The following is an 18,761-nucleotide window of genomic DNA, read 5'->3' as shown; positions in this document are numbered from 1 at the left end:
GTTTGTAAAATCACTTTCTGTATATCGAATGCGTTTCTGGTCGTCCTAGTGTTTGTAAAATCACTTTCTGTATATCGAATGAGTTTCTTTCTGTATATCGAATGAGTTTATGGTCGTCCTAGTGTTTGTAAAATCACTTTCTGTATATCGAATGGGTTTCTGGTCGTCCTAGTGTTTGTAAAATCACTTTCTGTATATCGAATGAGTTTCTTTTCGTATATTCGAATGAGTTTATGGTCGTCCTAGTGTTTGTAAAATCACTTTCTGTATATCGAATGGGTTTCTGGTCGTCCTAGTGTTTGGAAAATCACTTTCTGTAAAAATCACTTTCTGTATATCGAATGGGTTTCTGGTCGTCCTAGTGTTTGTAAAATCACTTTCTGTATATCGAATGGGTTTCTGGTCGTCCTAGTGTTTGTAAAATCACTTTCTGTATATCGAATGGGTTTCTGGTCGTCCTAGTGTTTGTAAAATCACTTTCTGTATATCGAATGGGTTTCTGGTCGTCCTAGTGTTTGTAAAATCACTTTCTGTATATCGAATGGGTTTCTGGTCGTCCTAGTGTTTGTAAAATCACTTTCTGTATATCGAATGAGTTTCTGTTTCTAGTGTTTGTAAAATCACTTTCTGTATATCGAATGGGTTTCTCGTCGTCCTAGCGTTTCTAAAATCACTTTCTGTATATCGAATGAGTTTCTGATCGTCCTAACGTTTGTAAAGTCACTTTCTGTATATCGAATGCGTTTCTGGTGGTCCTAGTGTTTGTAAAATCACTTTCTGTATATCGAATGGGTTTCTGGTCGTCCTAGTGTTTGTAAAATCACTTTCTGTATATCGAATGGGTTTCTGGTCGTCCTAGTGTTTGTAAAATCACTTTCTGTATATCGAATGCGTTTCTGGTCGTCCTAGTGTTTGTAAAATCACTTTCTGTATATCGAATGAGTTTCTGGTCGTCCTAGTGTTTGTAAAATCACTTTCTGTATATCGAATGGGTTTCTGGTCGTCCTAGTGTTTGTAAAATCACTTTCTGTATATCGAATGAGTTTCTTTGTAAAGTCGCTTTCTTTATATCGAATGAGTTTCTAGTGGTCCTAGTGTTTGTAAAATCACTTTCTGTATATCAAATGGGTATCTGGTCGTCCTAGCGTTTGTAAAATCACTTTCTGTATATCGAATGAGTTTCTTTCTGTATATCGAATGGTTTCTGGTCGTCCTAGTGTTTGTAAAATCACTTTCTGTATATCGAATGGGTTTCTGGTCGTCCTAGTGTTTGTAAAATCACTTTCTGTATATCGAATGGGTTTCTGGTTTGTAAAATCACTTTCTGTATATCGAATGGGTTTCTGGTCGTCCTAGTGTTTGTAAAATCACTTTCTGTATATCGAATGGGTTTCTGGTCGTCCTAGTGTTTGTAAAATCACTTTCTGTATATCGAATGGGTTTCTGGTCGTCCTAGCGTTTGTAAAATCACTTTCTGTATATCGAATGAGTTTCTGGTCGTCCTAGCGTTTGTAAAATCACTTTCTGTATATCGAATGGGTTTCTGGTCGTCCTAGTGTTTGTAAAATCACTTTCTGTATATCGAATGGGTTTCTGGTCGTCCTAGTGTTTGTAAAATCACTTTCTGTATATCGAATGGGTTTCTGGTCGTCCTAGTGTTTGTAAAATCACTTTCTCTATATCGAATGGGTTTCTGGTCGTCCTAGCGTTTGTAAAATCACTTTCTGTATATCGAATGGGTTTCTGGTCGTCCTAGTGTTTGTAAAATCACTTTCTGTATATCGAATGAGTTTCTGGTCGTCCTAGTGTTAGTCCTAGTGTTTATAAAATCACTTTCTGTATATCGAATGGGTTTCTGGTCGTCCTAGTGTTTGTAAAATCACTTTCTGTATATCGAATGTATATCGAATGAGTTTCTGGTCGTCCTAGTGTTTGTAAAATCACTTTCTGTATATCGAATGGGTTTCTGGTCGTCCTAGCGTTTGTAAAATCACTTTCTGTATATCGAATGCGTTTCTGGTCGTCCTAGTGTTTGTAAAATCACTTTCTGTATATCGAATGAGTTTCTGGTCGTCCTAGTGTTAGTCCTAGTGTTTATAAAATCACTTTCTGTATATCGAATGGGTTTCTGGTCGTCCTAGTGTTTGTAAAATCACTTTCTGTATATCGAATGGGTTTCTGGTCGTCCTAGTGTTTGTAAAATCACTTTCTGTATATCGAATGAGTTTCTGGTCGTCCTAGTGTTTGTAAAATCACTTTCTGTATATCGAATGGGTTTCTGGTCGTCCTAGTGTTTGTAAAATCACTTTCTGTATATCGAATGGGTTTCTGGTCGTCCTAGCGTTTGTAAAATCACTTTCTGTATATCGAATGCGTTTCTGGTCGTCCTAGTGTTTGTAAAATCACTTTCTGTATATCGAATGGGTTTCTGGTCGTCCTAGTGTTTGTCCTATATCGAATGAGTTTCTGGTCGTCCTAGTGTTTGTAAAATCACTTTCTGTATATCGAATGGGTTTCTGGTCGTCCTAGCGTTTGTAAAATCACTTTCTGTATATCGAATGGGTTTCTGGTCGTCCTAGTGTTTGTAAAATCACTTTCTGTATATCGAATGGGTTTCTGGTCGTCCTAGTGTTTGTAAAATCACTTTCTGTATATCGAATGGGTTTCTGGTCGTCCTAGTGTTTGTAAAATCACTTTCTGTATATCGAATGGGTTTCTGGTCGTCCTAGTGTTTTGTAAAATCACTTTCTGTATATCGAATGGGTTTCTGGTCGTCCTAGTGTTTGTAAAATCACTTTCTGTATATCGAATGGGTTTGGTCTGGTTTGTAAAATCCTAGTGTTTCGTCCTAGTGTTTGTAAAATCACTTTCTGTATATCGAATGGGTTTCTGGTCGTCCTAGTGTTTGTAAAATCACTTTCTGTATATCGAATGTTTCTGGTCGTCCTAGTGTTTGTAAAATCACTTTCTGTATATCGAATGGGTTTCTGGTCGTCCTAGTGTTTGTGTATATCGAAAATCACTTTCTGTATATCGAATGGGTTTCTGGTCGTCCTAGTGTTTGTAAAATCACTTTCTGTATATCGAATGGGTTTCTGGTCGTCCTAGTGTTTGTAAAATCACTTTCTGTATATCGAATGGGTTTCTGGTCGTCCTAGTGTTTGTAAAATCACTTTCTGTATATCGAATGAGTTTCTGGTCGTCCTAGTGTTTGTAAAATCACTTTCTGTATATCGAATGGGTTTCTGGTCGTCCTAGTGTTTGTAAAATCACTTTCTGTATATCGAATGGGTTATCTGGTTTCTGGTCGTCCTAGTGTTTGTAAAATCACTTTCTGTATATCGAATGCGTTTCTGGTCGTCCTAGTGTTTGTAAAGTCACTTTCTGTATATCGAATGGGTTTCTGGTCGTCCTAGTGTTTGTAAAATCACTTTCTGGGTTTCTGTATATTTCTGTATGGTTTTCTGGTCGTCCTAGTGTTTGTAAAATCACTTTCTGTATATCGAATGTATTCTGGTCGTCCTAGTGTTTGTAAAATCACTTTCTGTATATCGAATGGGTTTCTGGTCGTCCTAGTGTTTGTAAAGTCACTTTCTGTATATCGAATGGGTTTCTAGTGGTCCTAGTGTTTGTAAAATCACTTTCTGTATATCGAATGGGTTTCTGGTCGTCCTAGCGTTTGTAAAATCACTTTCTGTATATCGAATGAGTTTCTTTCTGTATATCGAATGAGTTTCTGGTCGTCCTAGTGTTTGTAAAATCACTTTCTGTATATCGAATGGGTTTCTGGTCGTCCTAGTGTTTGTAAAATCACTTTCTGTATATCGAATGAGTTTCTGGTCGTCCTAGTGTTTGTAAAATCACTTTCTGTATATCGAATGGGTTTCTGGTCGTCCTAGTGTTTGTAAAATCACTTTCTGTATATCGAATGGGTTTCTGGTCGTCCTAGTGTTTGTAAAGTCACTTTTTGTATATCGAATGGGTTTCTGGTCGTCCTAGTGTTTGGAAAATCACTTTCTGTAAAAATCACTTTCTGTATATCGAATGGGTTTCTGGTCGTCCTAGTGTTTGTAAAATCACTTTCTGTATATCGAATGGGTTTCTGGTCGTCCTAGTGTTTGTAAAATCACTTTCTGTATATCGAATGGGTTTCTGGTCGTCCTAGTGTTTGTAAAATCACTTTCTGTATATCGAATGGGTTTCTGGTCGTCCTAGTGTTTGTAAAATCACTTTCTGTATATTTCGAATGAGTGGTCGTCCTAGTGTTTGTAAATCACTTTCTGTATATCGAATGGGTTTCTGGTCGTCCTAGTGTTTGTAAAATCACTTTCTGTATATCGAATGAGTTTCTGGTCGTCCTAGCGTTTGTAAAATCACTTTCTGTATATCGAATGCGTTTCTGGTCGTCCTAGTGTTTGTAAAATCACTTTCTGTATATCGAATGAGTTTCTGGTCGTCCTAGTGTTAGTCCTAGTGTTTATAAAATCACTTTCTGTATATCGAATGAGTTTCTGGTCGTCCTAGTGTTTGTAAAATCACTTTCTGTATATCGAATGGGTTTCTGGTCGTCCTAGTGTTTGTAAAATCACTTTCTGTATATCGAATGAGTTTCTGGTCGTCCTAGTTTTTGGTCGTCCTAGTGTTTGTAAAATCACTTTCTGTATATCGAATGGGTTTCTGGTCGTCCTAGCGTTTGTAAAATCACTTTCTGTATATCGAATGAGTTTCTGGTCGTCCTAGCGTTTGTAAAATCACTTTCTGTATATCGAATGCGTTTCTGGTCGTCCTAGTGTTTGTAAAATCACTTTCTGTATATCGAATGGGTTTCTGGTCGTCCTAGCGTTTGTAAAAACACTTATCGAATGGGTTTCTGGTCGTCCTAGTGTTTGGAAAATCACTTTCTGTAAAAATCACTTTCTGTATATCGAATGGGTTTCTGGTCGTCCTAGTGTTTGTAAAATCACTTTCTGTATATCGAATGGGTTTCTGGTCGTCCTAGTGTTTGTAAAATCACTTTCTGTATATCGAATGGGTTTCTGGTCGTCCTAGTGTTTGTAAAATCACTTTCTGTATATCGAATGGGTTTCTGGTCGTCCTAGCGTTTGTAAAAATCACTTTCTGTATATCGAATGGGTTTCTGGTCGTCCTAGTGTTTGCAAAATCACTTTCTGTATATCGAATGGGTTTCTGGTCGTAGTAGTGTTTGCAAAATCACTTTCTGTAAAAATCACTTTCTGTATATCGAATGGGTTTCTGGTCGTCCTAGTGTTTGCAAAATCACTTTCTGTATATCGAATGGGTTTCTGGTCGTCCTAGTGTTTGCAAAATCACTTTCTGTATATCGAATGGGTTTCTGGTCGTCCTAGTGTTTGTAAAATCACTTTCTGTATATCGAATGGGTTTCTGGTCGTCCTAGTGTTTGTAAAATCACTTTCTGAAACAATAATCGGAGTGTTTTCTTGGTTAATTGGTAATTTCTTTCCGTGGCCTTCCTGTGGTTCCTGATATTCAGACGGTGTCTAGACACACTAAAAAGACGTGCCTCTTTTATGAAGATCACAGGGTATTCTGTGATAACAGCACGGATACACCTCAAATCGTAATGGACATTACCAGCCGCCCTGCTTTATTACTGTAAGTAATTCTGTAAAACCCTTGATTAAGTAGACTTTCCCATCTAAAATCACAAAACTGACGAATTACGTCGTCCCAAAGAAAAGAAAAGTATCACTTGGGTATCGTGAGTTGTAGTGTTTGCTCGAACGTGCCCTACCAATAGGCATTGTCGTAAATTAGGACGTTTGTTTACACTGTGCATATAGATAAGATGGACGGAGCTGACGTCACTTCACCCCAAGCTATACCACCGGACGTCACAAAAACGAAACAAAATGGCTGCCCCCAGTTAGCAGGAATAATCATTGTTTTTATTAACTCTAAAATTACGCGTTTTTCATTTGTTAAAGTGTCAGTATGTGTTGGTGGTCCGGGTATGCATATTTCCAACACATAAGGCTCTTGTTTGATTTGATCCTACCTTTAAAGTCTAGACTTTAAGTATTATAAACACGGGCCCAGATAGTGTTTCTTATCTTCCCATTGGCGAACGCTTGATCACTGGGTTACGTGGCTTGGCCGCTTTTGGCGCTTTCGTTGCCTGGGTTGCCTATACGTGACATCCATTTAAAAATGATATCGAGTTGTAGTTTGTGTAAATCATCAAGTATGATTTGGATTTGATTTAGTAGAGCTTGTTTTGATGAGTAACCAGTTTGTATTGCGGTCACAGAGCTGAGACTGTACGAAAAGAAGACTGCCTTTTCTAACCGGCCTCGGTGGCGCAGTGTTTAAGCCATCGGACTACAGGCTGGTAGGTACAGGGTTCGCAGCTCGGTACCGGCTCCAACCCAGAGCGAGTTCTTAAGGGATCAATGAGTAGGTGTAAGGCCACTACACACTCTTCTCTTTCACTAACCAACTAACCCACTGCCCTGGACAGACAGCCCAGATAATTGAGGTGTGTGCCCATGTCGGCGTGCTTGAATCTTAATTGGATATAAGCACGAAAATAAGTTGAAATGAAATGCCCTTTCTAATTTTGTTTTCTTTTTACCTAAGTGGTGTCTTTTGTGCCTAATTGTAGTACTTCTGCCACGAAGACAAGGCCGACCGTTCCATTGGCTGGTGTTTCTTGCTTTGTTTTTTTGCTTTGCCCTCGGTGTAAATCTGTGCAATCATGGTATTCTTTGTTAGCTGCCACTTGATTATTAAATTTTCTGCTGCCTGGATCTGCTTTTCGCATTAGCGTAGCCAGGATGTTATGGGGGTGGGGTGGGGGGTGGGGGAGTGTGGGGGGGGGGGGGGGGGCAGGCAAATATAAAATGTGTAGGGGGAAAAAACCCAGGTGTGATTGTGGGATATGTCCCAATCTGGCTACGCCAGTGCCCACCCACCTCATTTCAAGCTAGTTACGAGCCGTAACAATTAGAAATAGAACAAGACGGAAACAGCAGAAGAACTTTATTGTAATACAACTAACATCATCTAATATGTTGTTTACATGTTTACAAAAGTTTATTTTAAAACTTAAGAAAAGAAAAAAGAAAAGAAGAAAGAAATCAACAAACGAACAACATTTATAAGATCATCTAATAAATATAGTTCAACTGAAAAATAGAGCCTCTTTTCTTAATGTTATTTTAATGGATTCAGAACTGATTTGACGGTTAGGATGTGCAATCAATGCCAATGTTGAAATGGGATCCATTTGGCATATTTATGGTGTAAAACCAGGGTTGATTCCAACATCTAGAACTGAATGTCATATCGTCTAGCTTGTTGCCTGTTGCCTGATATTTAACGAGAGTTGCTTCCATTTTTGGACCCTTCAAAGTAAAGATTGATAGTTATAATATTTCAAACGCTGGGTGGCGTAATGCTATTTTGTTTTACTTTCATGACATCACATGGACTACTCTCTTTATAGTTATATTTCTAACTATGGGTGACATACTTGTTATTTTTTACTAGCATCACGTCACATGGTTATAATATTTTAAACTCTGTGTGGCGTACTTGTTATTTGTTTTGCTAAAATGACGTAACATGGACTACTCTCTTCATAGTTATAATAGTTCAAACTCTGGGTGCATAATGCTATTTTTTTTACTATCATGACGTCACATGGACTACTCTCTTCATAGCTATATTTAAAAGTCTGGGTGGCGTACTGGTTATGTTTTACTAGAATGACGTCACATAGACTACTCTCTTCATAATTATAATATTTCAAAATCTGGGTGACGTACATGTTATTCGTTTTACTAGAATGACGTCACATAGACTACTCTCTTCATAATTATAATATTTCAAAATATGGGTGACGTACATGTTATTCGTTTTACTAGAATGACGTCACATAGACTACTCTCTTCATAATTATAATATTTCAAACTGGGTGGCGTACTTGTTATTCGTTTTACTAGAATGACGTCACATAGACTACTCTCTTCATAATTATAATATTTCAAACTCTGGGTGGCGTACTTGTTATTCTTTTTACTAGAATGACGTCACATAGACTACTCTCTTCATAGTTATATTTATAACTGGGTGGCGTACTTGTTATTTTTTACTAGAATGACGTCACATAGACTACTCTCTTCATAATTATAATATTTCAAAATCTGGGTGACGTACTTGTTATTCGTTTTACTAGAATGACGTCACACAGACTACTCTCTTCATAGTTATAATATTTCGAACTCTCGGTGACGTACTGTTATAGTTTTACTAAAATGACGTCACATAGACTACTCTCTTCGTAGTTATATTTCAAACTCTGGGTGGTGTACTGTTATTGTTTACTAGAATGACGTCACATAGACTACTCTCTTCGTCTACGATATAAAGGTAAACACTATTTTTCAAGTTTAATTACTATATAGACTAATGTGTGTATACTCAGTAAGGTAATCACTAGTCAATTCATTTATACTATGTTTCGTGTTTGTATTCAATTACGGTTCAAGCCCACTGTCCTGGGCACACACACCTCAGCTATCTGGGCTGCCTGTTCAGGGCAGTGGGTTAGTTTTTAATGGTTATCGAGAGATAAGTCGGAGTGGTGGCCTTACACCTACCCATTGAGTCGTTAAACTCGTGCTGGGTGGGGATCGGTACCGTGATGCGAACACAGTACCTACCAGCCTTAAGTCGGATGGCTTAACTACAGGATGTATACCACAATATGATATGACATAGACGACAATTATCACACAATACTATATGACATAGACGATAATTATCACACAATACTATATGACATAGACGATAATTATCACACAATACTATATGACATAGACGACAATTATCACACAATAATATATGGCATAGACGACAATTATCACACAATACTATATGACATAGACGACAATTATCACACAATACTATATGGCATAGACGACAATTATCACACAATACTATATGACATAGACGACAATTATCACACAATAATATATGGCATAGACGACAATTATCACATATATGACTAAAACTGCTGCATGCAGCGTTTCAATCAATATATATTCTCGCCTGATGTGCGATCGATCTAGGATCGATTCCCATCTGTGGGCCCATTGTGCTATTTCTCGTCCCAGCCAGTGCTCCACAACTGGTGTAACTATGATATGTACTATCCTGTCTCTGGGATAAATAAATATATTATAAATAAATATCCCTTGCTGCTAATGGAAAAAATTAGCCCCTGAAGTGGCGACAGCGGGTTTCCTCTCTGAATATATGTGGTCCTTGCCATATAACCATAAATAAAATATGTTGAGTGCGTCGTTAAATAAAACATGTCCTTCCCTCCTTCAATCAATATATATCCCATGTACATGTATATAAATACTACCACCCTCACCCTTAAAGAAATCAGAAAAACAAATTGGGGAATTAACTCGTTTTAGACATACCGGGGAGCATCTTTCACAACCATTCGTAGGCTTGTGGTCTTTAATATCTTGTACGTAATAAAAATCGCATGTCCACTGTGAGACTTCGTACAAATGTTCAACAGACGCCCTTAAACTGATATAATACATATAGCTCCTTATTTCGTAAAATCACTCGACATATAACACGCCAATCCACTTCGTTAATTGTATTGAATAAATATTGTTTAAATATATGTATACAACACTTCATTGTTAATGTTCGTGTCCGTCGTGTGTGCCGTTTGTTCTGTCGTGTAATATACCATTCAGTATCGCACCACAGTGTACACCCTAGAGTCTCCTGCCGCCACAAGCTCGAACCTACCATTTGCAGCCAACGTGCACGTCCCAGCGACGTCTAAAGTGAACGCAGCGCAGTTCTGTTCTCGCAGGCAGTGGACAACACACTGGACTAAGGATGTGCCACTCGCTGTCAGAATTACTACGGATGACGAATCGAACGCATGGTTGTTTTCTGTTTTCTTGTAGGTGATGCATTCCTCCTTGATGGGTCTCGACCAGTAGTCTGAAACTGGAAGAAAAGAAATCTAGTGTTGTACGACTACAGCTTAGTCCTAGGTGGACATTAATGGGACAAAAAACCCTTAAGCCCCCCCCCCCCCTCCAAAAAAACCCCATAAACCCCCCCCTACAACCCCCCCCCCCCCCCAACAAATGCAACAAACAATCAAACACATCTCCCAACAAAAACCTAAACAAAATCAGCAACAAAATCCCAACCCCAGAACAACAAAAACAACCCAGCACCACCAACAACAAACACAACCACATTTAAGCTATCCTCCCTTTAATAAATAAACCCATTTTTCTATAGTCCTTCACACAAGGAATGCCTTTTTTCATATTATGGAATTTACTACAAGCTATTTATTTTTGAGCCGATTATTTCCTAACTTGCACACAAAAATAGTATATTTTTTTTAATTTTATTTTCAAAACATTTTACTTTTCTTACGTCAAACCAAACTAAAATTGTTTACAAAAACATTGTTTTAGGAGGATGGGACGGATCTATAGGTCCGATGTTTGTATGCCAGTATAGTAGAGCTCTTCCACACAACCGTTACCAGAGAGACGTGCGTTTTTAACAATATGATAAATGCATTTCGTGATATTAGAAACACCAGGATGGATAGAAACACTTCGGATGTACGGGAATGGAGAAACTAAACAACACAATCGAAGTAATATTGGATTTCAGTCAACACAAACGGCTCTAATAGTGAGAAATACGCCACAGTGTTTAAACACTAGGGTCTATCACTTTGAGGAAACGATCTCCTGATAAACTGATACTTACTTCCTGTTGTAGTTGTAGGTTGTGTTGTTGTAGTTGTAGGTTGTGTTGTTGTAGTTGTAGGTTCGGTTGTTGTAGTTGTAGGTTCGGTTGTTGTAGTTGTAGGTTCTGTTGTGGTAGTTGTAGGTTCTGTTGTGGTAGTTGTAGGTTCTGTTGTGGCTGTCGTTGCTTCTGTTGTTGTCGTAGTTTCGGTTGTAGTTGTTGGTGAAATGTATGACTGGGTCCAGTCTATAAAGGAAGAGATGTCGTATGATATAACCTACATGTATGCCTGGGTCCAGTCTATAAAGGAAGAGATGTCGTATGATATAACCTACATGTATGCCTGGGTCCAGTCTATAAAGGAAGAGATGTCGTATGATATAACCTACATGTATGCCTGGGTCCAGTCTATAAAGGAAGAGATGTCGTATGATATAACCTACATGTATGACTGGGTCCTGTCTATAAAGGAAGAGATGTCGTATGATATAACCTACATGTATGCCTGGGTCCAGTCTATAAAGGAAGAGATGTCGTATGATATAACCTACATGTATGCCTGGGTCCTGTCTATAAAGGAAGAGATGTCGTATGATATCACCTACATGTATGCCTGGGTCCAGTCTATAAAGGAAGAGATGTCGTATGATATAACCTACATGTATGCCTGGGTCCAGTCTATAAAGGAAGAGATGTCGTATGATATAACCTACATGTATGCATATCAATGGCCGTCAGATACCATTTATCTTACAAACAGTTGTTTCAATACGTACGATATCTAACTAGCGAAAGCGAGTAAGATAATTTTTAAACGAGTTGTAAGATAAACGTGTTTAACAGCCATTCATGTCAAATTCCAAATTATTTTAATCGTCCGGATATGCCCTAGCTCAAAACGTATTTTATGCTAAACAGACAAGTACGCATGTCCAGAACTCGAGTTTAACCAACATTGACATCATTTGCATAAGACACAAGTACGTAACTCTCACTCACCCCTTGCCCCGAGTTCGCATCCAACCAAGAATATGACTGAACGACTCAAAAGATTATCTCGTTCCTACATGTCTATCTGTCTCTCTCTCCCTCCCCTAATCTCCTCTCGCTCTGCCTCTCCTCCCTCAGCCTCTCTCTCTCTCTCTCTCTCTCTCTCTCTCTCTCTCTCTCTCGCTCTGCCTCTCCTCCCTCAGCCTCTCTCCCTCTCTCTCTCTCTCTCTCTCTCTCTCTCTCTCTCTCTCTCTCTCTCTCTCTCTCTCTCTCTCTCTCTCTCTCTCTCTCTCTCTCTCTCGTCATTCATACGTTTCATCATCGATGCATAGAAACCATATTTTACCTTGAAAGATGTTTTTAATAAACCTGACTTTATTACGTAAATCGATATCTCCCACCAAGTGTCAGTCTCTACACAAAATAGCGATCTGAGAATAATAGGGTTCTCTCTCTCTCTCTCTCTCTCTCTCTCTCTCTCTCTCTCTCTCTCTCTCTCTCTCTCTCTCTCTCTCTCTCTCTCTGTCTGTCTCTGAAAGTTTGTTTTGTTTAACGACTCCATTAGAGCACATTGATTTATTAATCATCGGCTACTGAATGTCAAATATTTGGTAATTTTACATGTAGTTTTAGAGATGTTTTCCATTTGTAGCAAGGGATCTTTTATATGCACAGCGTAGTACATACCACGTCATTTGATATACCAGTCGTGGTGCACTACCTGGAACGGTATCTCAGTGTATGTTATAGCATATTATGTCCGCTCGGAAATATGTTCTACCGCACGATGGTTTAACCACAACACGAACGAGGTCTTTAAAGAGACATTCCAGAGTTTGCTGCATTGTAAGATGTTTCCGACTAATAAAATATTTCTACGATTAAACTTACATATAAATATATATTTTCTTGTTTAGAATATTAGTGTCTGTATATTCAATGTGTTTCTGGTCGTCTTAATATTTGTAAGAAGCCCAAACTGGATTTTGGTATCAAATAAGTTCGTACGTACGAAAAAATATATATTTTAGGAAATTAGTACAAATATTAGAACGATCAGAAACACGTTTAATATACAGCCACCAATATGTTTGTCGATAACATCTTAAAAGTTGCTGTAAACTCAAGAATGCCCCTTTAAGGAAACTATTATATACGATAGAACGCTGTTATTCTCAGACTTTGAAATTACCGAGTACATCCGGGCTCCACAGGTTTGGGTCACAGAACGTGATCGGTTTGAGTAAAGCTTTGTCCACGAGAGCCAGCTCGTAAAACTGTATGCAGTTAACGGATCCTTCGAAGGGCAAACTTCCTTCCGTCGAGGCTCCGATCCGGACATTGCCGAGCGCATTGGCTTCAGGGTTGCTGTCCGTGATGTGATGAGTCGTGGCAATGGTGTCCTTGATGATGCTGACATCGCCTCGTTCTGGAATATAGTTAAACCCAACAAAGTTCCAACTTCCTATACTCAGCACGGCATCTTCTATAGCTTCATCCACAAAGTTGCCTAAATCGTCAAAAATCTTCACTTTGAGGGACTCGTTAACCTGCAAAAACTGGACTCCGGGTCCCATTCCGTTCCCAAAATACTCCAGAATGACCGCTTCCTGTAAAATGGCGGGTGTGATGTTGAAGATCCACGTGAATGAGGTGTCGCCGTCCAGTCTGCCGTCATTGACGATGTCGATGTAGGACCTGGAACGTCCCTCCAGCGACGCCTCGTCTGCTGTGATGTTGGCGTAATACAACGTGGCGTACAGCCGTGACGGGTTGCTTCCGCTTCCATGGTGACTACTGGATATTGGCCAAAACGAGTCGACGCTTTTCACTTCTCTGCTCGAATTCTCGATTTGGGTTGATTTTGGTGGTGGCGCTGTGACACCGCTAGGGTTACTCGCAGCAACTAAAATAGGACAAAATCATTCTAATAGTATAATTAACATATGGAAAGAATAATTTGGGCTTGGTTCCAAAACCATAAGGAGCTTTAAGTTGAAAGAGGTCCTAAATTTAAACAGATACAGAAAATTTGTTTTGTTTAACAACAGCACTAGAGCAGGCATCAGACTAGAGTTATTCACCCATTTGGTTGACCAAAATACGGAAACTAATGCGAGAAAATGTAGTTTTCTTGTTATGTAATTAATGGCTGGGGAGCTGCTTTGTATACTGGATTGTTACACTGGGTTTGACAGGTAAGAGGATGCAGTTAGTTAGTTACACTGGATACTGCATACTGTCCCCCAGAGCACCTTGAAGTCTCATGCAATTTTTTTGTAAAATGCACAGAAATGGGTGTGATTCGGTCCCTTAGCCCACGTGTGTTTGTTTACATTGATATAACGCGGAAAAGAGCTGGACAACAGATGTCGTCCTTTTGAATGTTCATTGGGCCCAGGCAGGTAATGTTTCCCGTGACATGCTAATGGCCTGGTGAAATTAATAAAAGTGCTACAGCCACTGGGGCTACATGAGAAAACATAGTGAAATTAATTGTGGTCTGAGGCATGATATAGTAGGATGTTTGACACAGGGTGACACACTTTGATACCTAATTGTGAGGTAACTATGACTGGACTGAAAATCCCATTTAAATTTTATTATATTTATATTTTCAAAATTTGTAATCTCACAAATTATGACATGATTCGGCCTGCATTGTACCCTATCAGGTCATAGGTCATTCTTTTCAATCAGAATGTATCCCTACACCCTGTGACAGCCTCAATTTGAAGGTTAAGGTTAAATAAGTCAATATGGAGGATTTCTTCAATGATACCTAATTGTCAGGTAATTATGACAGTTACAGGATTCAAAATGTACATGCTAATTGTCAAGATAGGTGGAAATCTGAAACTTATCAGTTTGAGTGATGAATTTTTTTTTAATTTTTTTTTAAATGAAATTGAATTTTATTGTATTTATATTTTGAAATTTGTAATTTCACAAATTATAACATGATTCGGCCTTGCATTGTACCCTATCGGGTCATAGGTCATTCTTTTCAATCAGAATGTATCCCTACACCCTGTGACAGCCTCACTTTGAGTATTAAGGTTAATTGAATAAGTAAAAATGGAGGCTTTTTTTTTTTAAATACGAGAGGGTAATTTTTTCAAAATGTGATCCTGGGCCAAATGGTGAATGTATAATGCCCCCCCCCCCCCCCCCCCCCCCCCCCCCCCCCCCCCCCCCCCCCCCCCCCCCCCCCCCCCCCCCCCCCCCCCCCCCCCCCCCCCCCCCCCCCCCCCCCCCCCCCCCTCCCCCCCGGTCGCCAGAATGCCCCCCCCCCCCCCCCCCCCCCCCCCCCCCCCCCCCCGACCAAGTGGATATGGTGCTATTAAATTCAAATCACTAATCACAGTTTTCTTGTTATGTCATTAATGGCTGGGGAGCTGCTTTGTTTACTGGATTGTTACACTGGGTTTGACAGGTAAGAGGATGCAGTTAGTGAATATGTGCACTTGGTTTACACTGGATACTGCATACTGTCCCCCAGAGCACCTTGAAGTCATGCAAAATTTGTGTAAAATGAACAGAAATGGGCGTGATTCGGTCCCTTAGCCCACGTGTGTTTGTTTACATTGATATAAAACGGAAAAGAGCTGGACAACAGAGGTCGTCCTTTTGAGTGTTCATTGGGCCCAGGCAGGTAATGTTTCCTGTGAAATGCTAATGGCCTGGTGTCACGGGGATCCTATAATACCCGTAACTGAATAAAACACGATTATCCAAATATCTCTCCAGTCGGACTACGTTCCCCGGGAGCCTTCCAATGTTTCTCCCCGGTATATCTAAAATCCTATCTATTTATTCAAAAATTTCAGAGACAGCGAATATCGCCTGGGGGTACCTCACCTATCATGTGATATTTCCACAACTCCCAGAGACGGTATTTTCTCTTAGATGGCCAGACAGACCGACGCCTAGTTCGCTAGAACCCACGGTCGTAAAACAGAACTCCCGGAGGTATTACGTAACTACTGGCCACATGGCCTCCACATCTAGTCTTGGTGTGTATTGAGACGCAGCTCTACCACGTCGCGCGGGGGTATTACGTAACCAAGCTGCACACGTCCCTCTAAAACAATTAACATCGCCACAGGCGAAAAGATAAGAGCATGTCCCGTCACACAGCCCCACCTCAAAAGGGATATTTCCTCTACTCTAGGAACAGGGAAATATACTACATTAAAACAAAACAAGAGTGCGTTAACCGACGCATCCGGGCATTTATAATACATAGTAATAAGGTGACTACCAGTAATCACACTGAGTCTCTGAGTCCCTGGTATACAATAAAATATATAAAAACAAAAACAGAAATCAAGAACGTCAACACATTATCACAACGTTCAACTTCGGGACAGGGCATCAGCGATTACATTGGATGTGCCCTTGATATGTTTACTGGTAATTTGGAATTCCTGCAGAAGAAGACTCCATCTCAAAACTCTCTGGTTGGTGGCTTTCATTCTGTGAATGAAAGTGAGCGGATTATGATCAGTAAAGACCACCACTTGATGCAATGCCGATTTCACGTAAATGCTTCAGAGCTTGTACCATGGCCAAAGCTTCCTTCTTTATAGTGGAACAGTTCACCTGGTGTTTGTCAAACTTTTTGGAGAAGAAACTTACAGGATGGTCCAGTCCATTTTCGTCTTCTTGGAACAGCACAGCTCCAACTCCCACGTCACTGGCATCCACAGTGTCGTGTTCCAACATGTAATCTATCTCCTTTTTCAGTGCCGCAAGTTTTACAGGTTTTATCCGATAGGCATGCTATCGAATCGGTGTAGCGTTGGGTTCCAAGCGCACATCCTGGATTAAGGTATTGGTAACCGTTGGAAAGTCCTGACAAATGGAAACATTGTCTTGTATCAACGTAGTCAACTTTGCTCGCTGGGGGCTGTCAAGGTGCTGTAGATAAGAACTCAAGTTTGCTAGAATCTGGCTGTTGGTTAACCTGATCTCTGCAGTCTTGACGTCATCACAGGAAATTGAGTGACTCTCAATTTGGACAAGTAACACTGGAACTATCGGCAGTCTGTCAAAATAACCTTTTAGCAAATTGATGTGATAATACCTACTTTTCCTAACCCTATCAGGAGTGTTTATCACATACCCGGTCTCATTAACCCGTTTGTGCACAACATAGGGACCGAAATACCGGTTCTGTAATGAACCCCGTTTAATGGGAAGGTACAGCAGCACTTTATCCCCTGGTTTAAATTCCCGACTCTTAGCCTTCCTATCAAACACTGATTTTATTTTGCTCTAAGCATAGCTCAGATGCTTCCTAGCTAGTTTGGTCGCCTGCCACAACCTATCTCTAACTCTCCCTACATAAATCAGCAGATTTTCGGCATTATCCTTGTCTAACCAACTATCTTTTACCAATTTGAGAGGGCTTCGGGCTGAATGCCCATAGACCAACTCAAATGGGGTGAATCCTAAGGATTCTTGCTTCGCATCCCGTGCTGCGAACAACACGAAAGGAATTGACTGGTCCCAGTCAGTACCATTGTCGAAACAATGGCAGCAGAGCATACTTTTCATGCTCTGATGGAAACGTTCTATTACGCCCTGGCTCTCAGGGTGGAATGCAGCAGAACGAATCTGTCGTATATCTAACATAGACAGTACTTGCTGGATCAACTTGCTCATGACGTTCGTATCCCGGTCGCTTTGAATTTCACCTGGTAAACCCGTATACGTGAAGTATTTAAGCAGCGCACTAGCTACAACAGATGCAGTAACCTTCCTTAAGGGAATCGCCTCTGGAAAACGCATAGTTAAGCACATAATTGTTAATAAGAATTGGTTGCCTGAACGCGTTTTTGGTAATGGCCCCACGACATCTATCAATACTTTTGAAAAGGCTTCCCCAACTATGGGAACCTTCTGCAGGGGATAGGGAGGAATTAGCTGATTTGGTTTTCCCACAACCTGACACACATGACATGACATACAATGCTTACTGACATCTGCAAACATTCCCTTCCAATAAAACTCTGAGGCAAGTTTACTATGAGTCTTATTCTGCCCTAAGTGGCCAGCAAACACGTCCTCATGTGCTAACAATAACAATGACGGACGGTACTTAGAGGGCACCACCATTCTACATCTGGTTACACATTCCTCACTATCAGGCACAACCTTCTCCACACTCTTATTCATTAATACTCCCTTGTCCATATAATAACCTGACATCTGATCCTCCATCTCACCCTCAGTTAACAATGTAGTGCGAGCTGCCAACCAATTTGGATCAGCCCCCTGCTCTAGGATTAACTCTTGTCTATTACAAGGTAAGTCCCCTCTATCAAACACAATTGGTTCATTTCCCCTCTGCGGGAGATCAACAGGTTCCACCACATTTAGTTCCTCAGTTGACTTATCTACCATTTTACTGATAACCTCATCCACTCCAATTTCATGGCTCATACACGTATCAGACAAATCACAATTTTCCTCTGGGGCTCGTGCTACCCTTCTGGCCATAGCCCTAGTCATTACACACGCAGGATATCTAATCTCATCAACCTCACACTCTTCTATTGGTAAAGGGCTGTCTTCAATGAACAATTTGTCGCCTTGCGGCTGGCAACACTGACTAGTCAAATCGTTACCCAACAAAACTCCTATGTTTTCAAAAGGCAAGTCCTTCACAACACCCATAATGACTGGTCCCGTCACAAACTTCGAACACAAGAAAACGTTATGTAACCGGACAACCATATTTTCCCCAGTAACTGAGGTTAAGGCCAAACTACGTCCTGTATCTGAATTTTCAATACCAGCTAAACAATCTGACGTTATAAGCGACTGGTTACACCCTGTATCTCGATAGATTGGTATTGCCTTAGGACTCAACTCTTGTTTCACATCACAAACCATACCAGTGGACACATACGGGTTTACTTTCTCTGCCATAGGACTAACCAATAACTCTCTCGCTAACGGAGCCG

General features: G+C 40.2%; 1 protein-coding gene and 1 long non-coding RNA gene across 2 annotated transcripts in view; one reads left to right on the top strand and one right to left on the bottom strand.

Moving 5' to 3' along the window:
* Nucleotides 1-13,769, bottom strand: part of LOC121389360 — a 32,385-nt gene extending 18,616 nt beyond the window's left edge. The window contains exons 1-3 of the mRNA XM_041520955.1: nucleotides 13,754-13,769; nucleotides 12,980-13,693; nucleotides 9,823-10,029 (exon numbers count right to left, since the gene is read on the bottom strand). Coding sequence (XP_041376889.1) covers nucleotides 9,823-10,029; nucleotides 12,980-13,693; nucleotides 13,754-13,769 — 937 coding nt within the window. The remainder of the gene's footprint in view (nucleotides 1-9,822; nucleotides 10,030-12,979; nucleotides 13,694-13,753) is intronic.
* A 95-nt stretch (nucleotides 13,770-13,864) lies between these two features.
* LOC121388339 lies at nucleotides 13,865-15,295 on the top strand. Its single transcript, XR_005959970.1, has 3 exons — nucleotides 13,865-13,912; nucleotides 14,629-14,632; nucleotides 15,155-15,295. It is a non-coding gene; the product is annotated as an uncharacterized LOC121388339 (long non-coding RNA).
* Nucleotides 15,296-18,761: the final 3,466 nt, after the last annotated feature.

This window comes from Gigantopelta aegis, chromosome 14 (genome assembly GCF_016097555.1).
Source record: "Gigantopelta aegis isolate Gae_Host chromosome 14, Gae_host_genome, whole genome shotgun sequence".
In the NCBI taxonomy this organism is placed as follows: domain Eukaryota; kingdom Metazoa; phylum Mollusca; class Gastropoda; order Neomphalida; family Peltospiridae; genus Gigantopelta; species Gigantopelta aegis.
The sequence above is the reverse complement of the archived record's forward strand: the minus strand, read 5'-3'. Positions and strand labels throughout refer to the sequence as shown.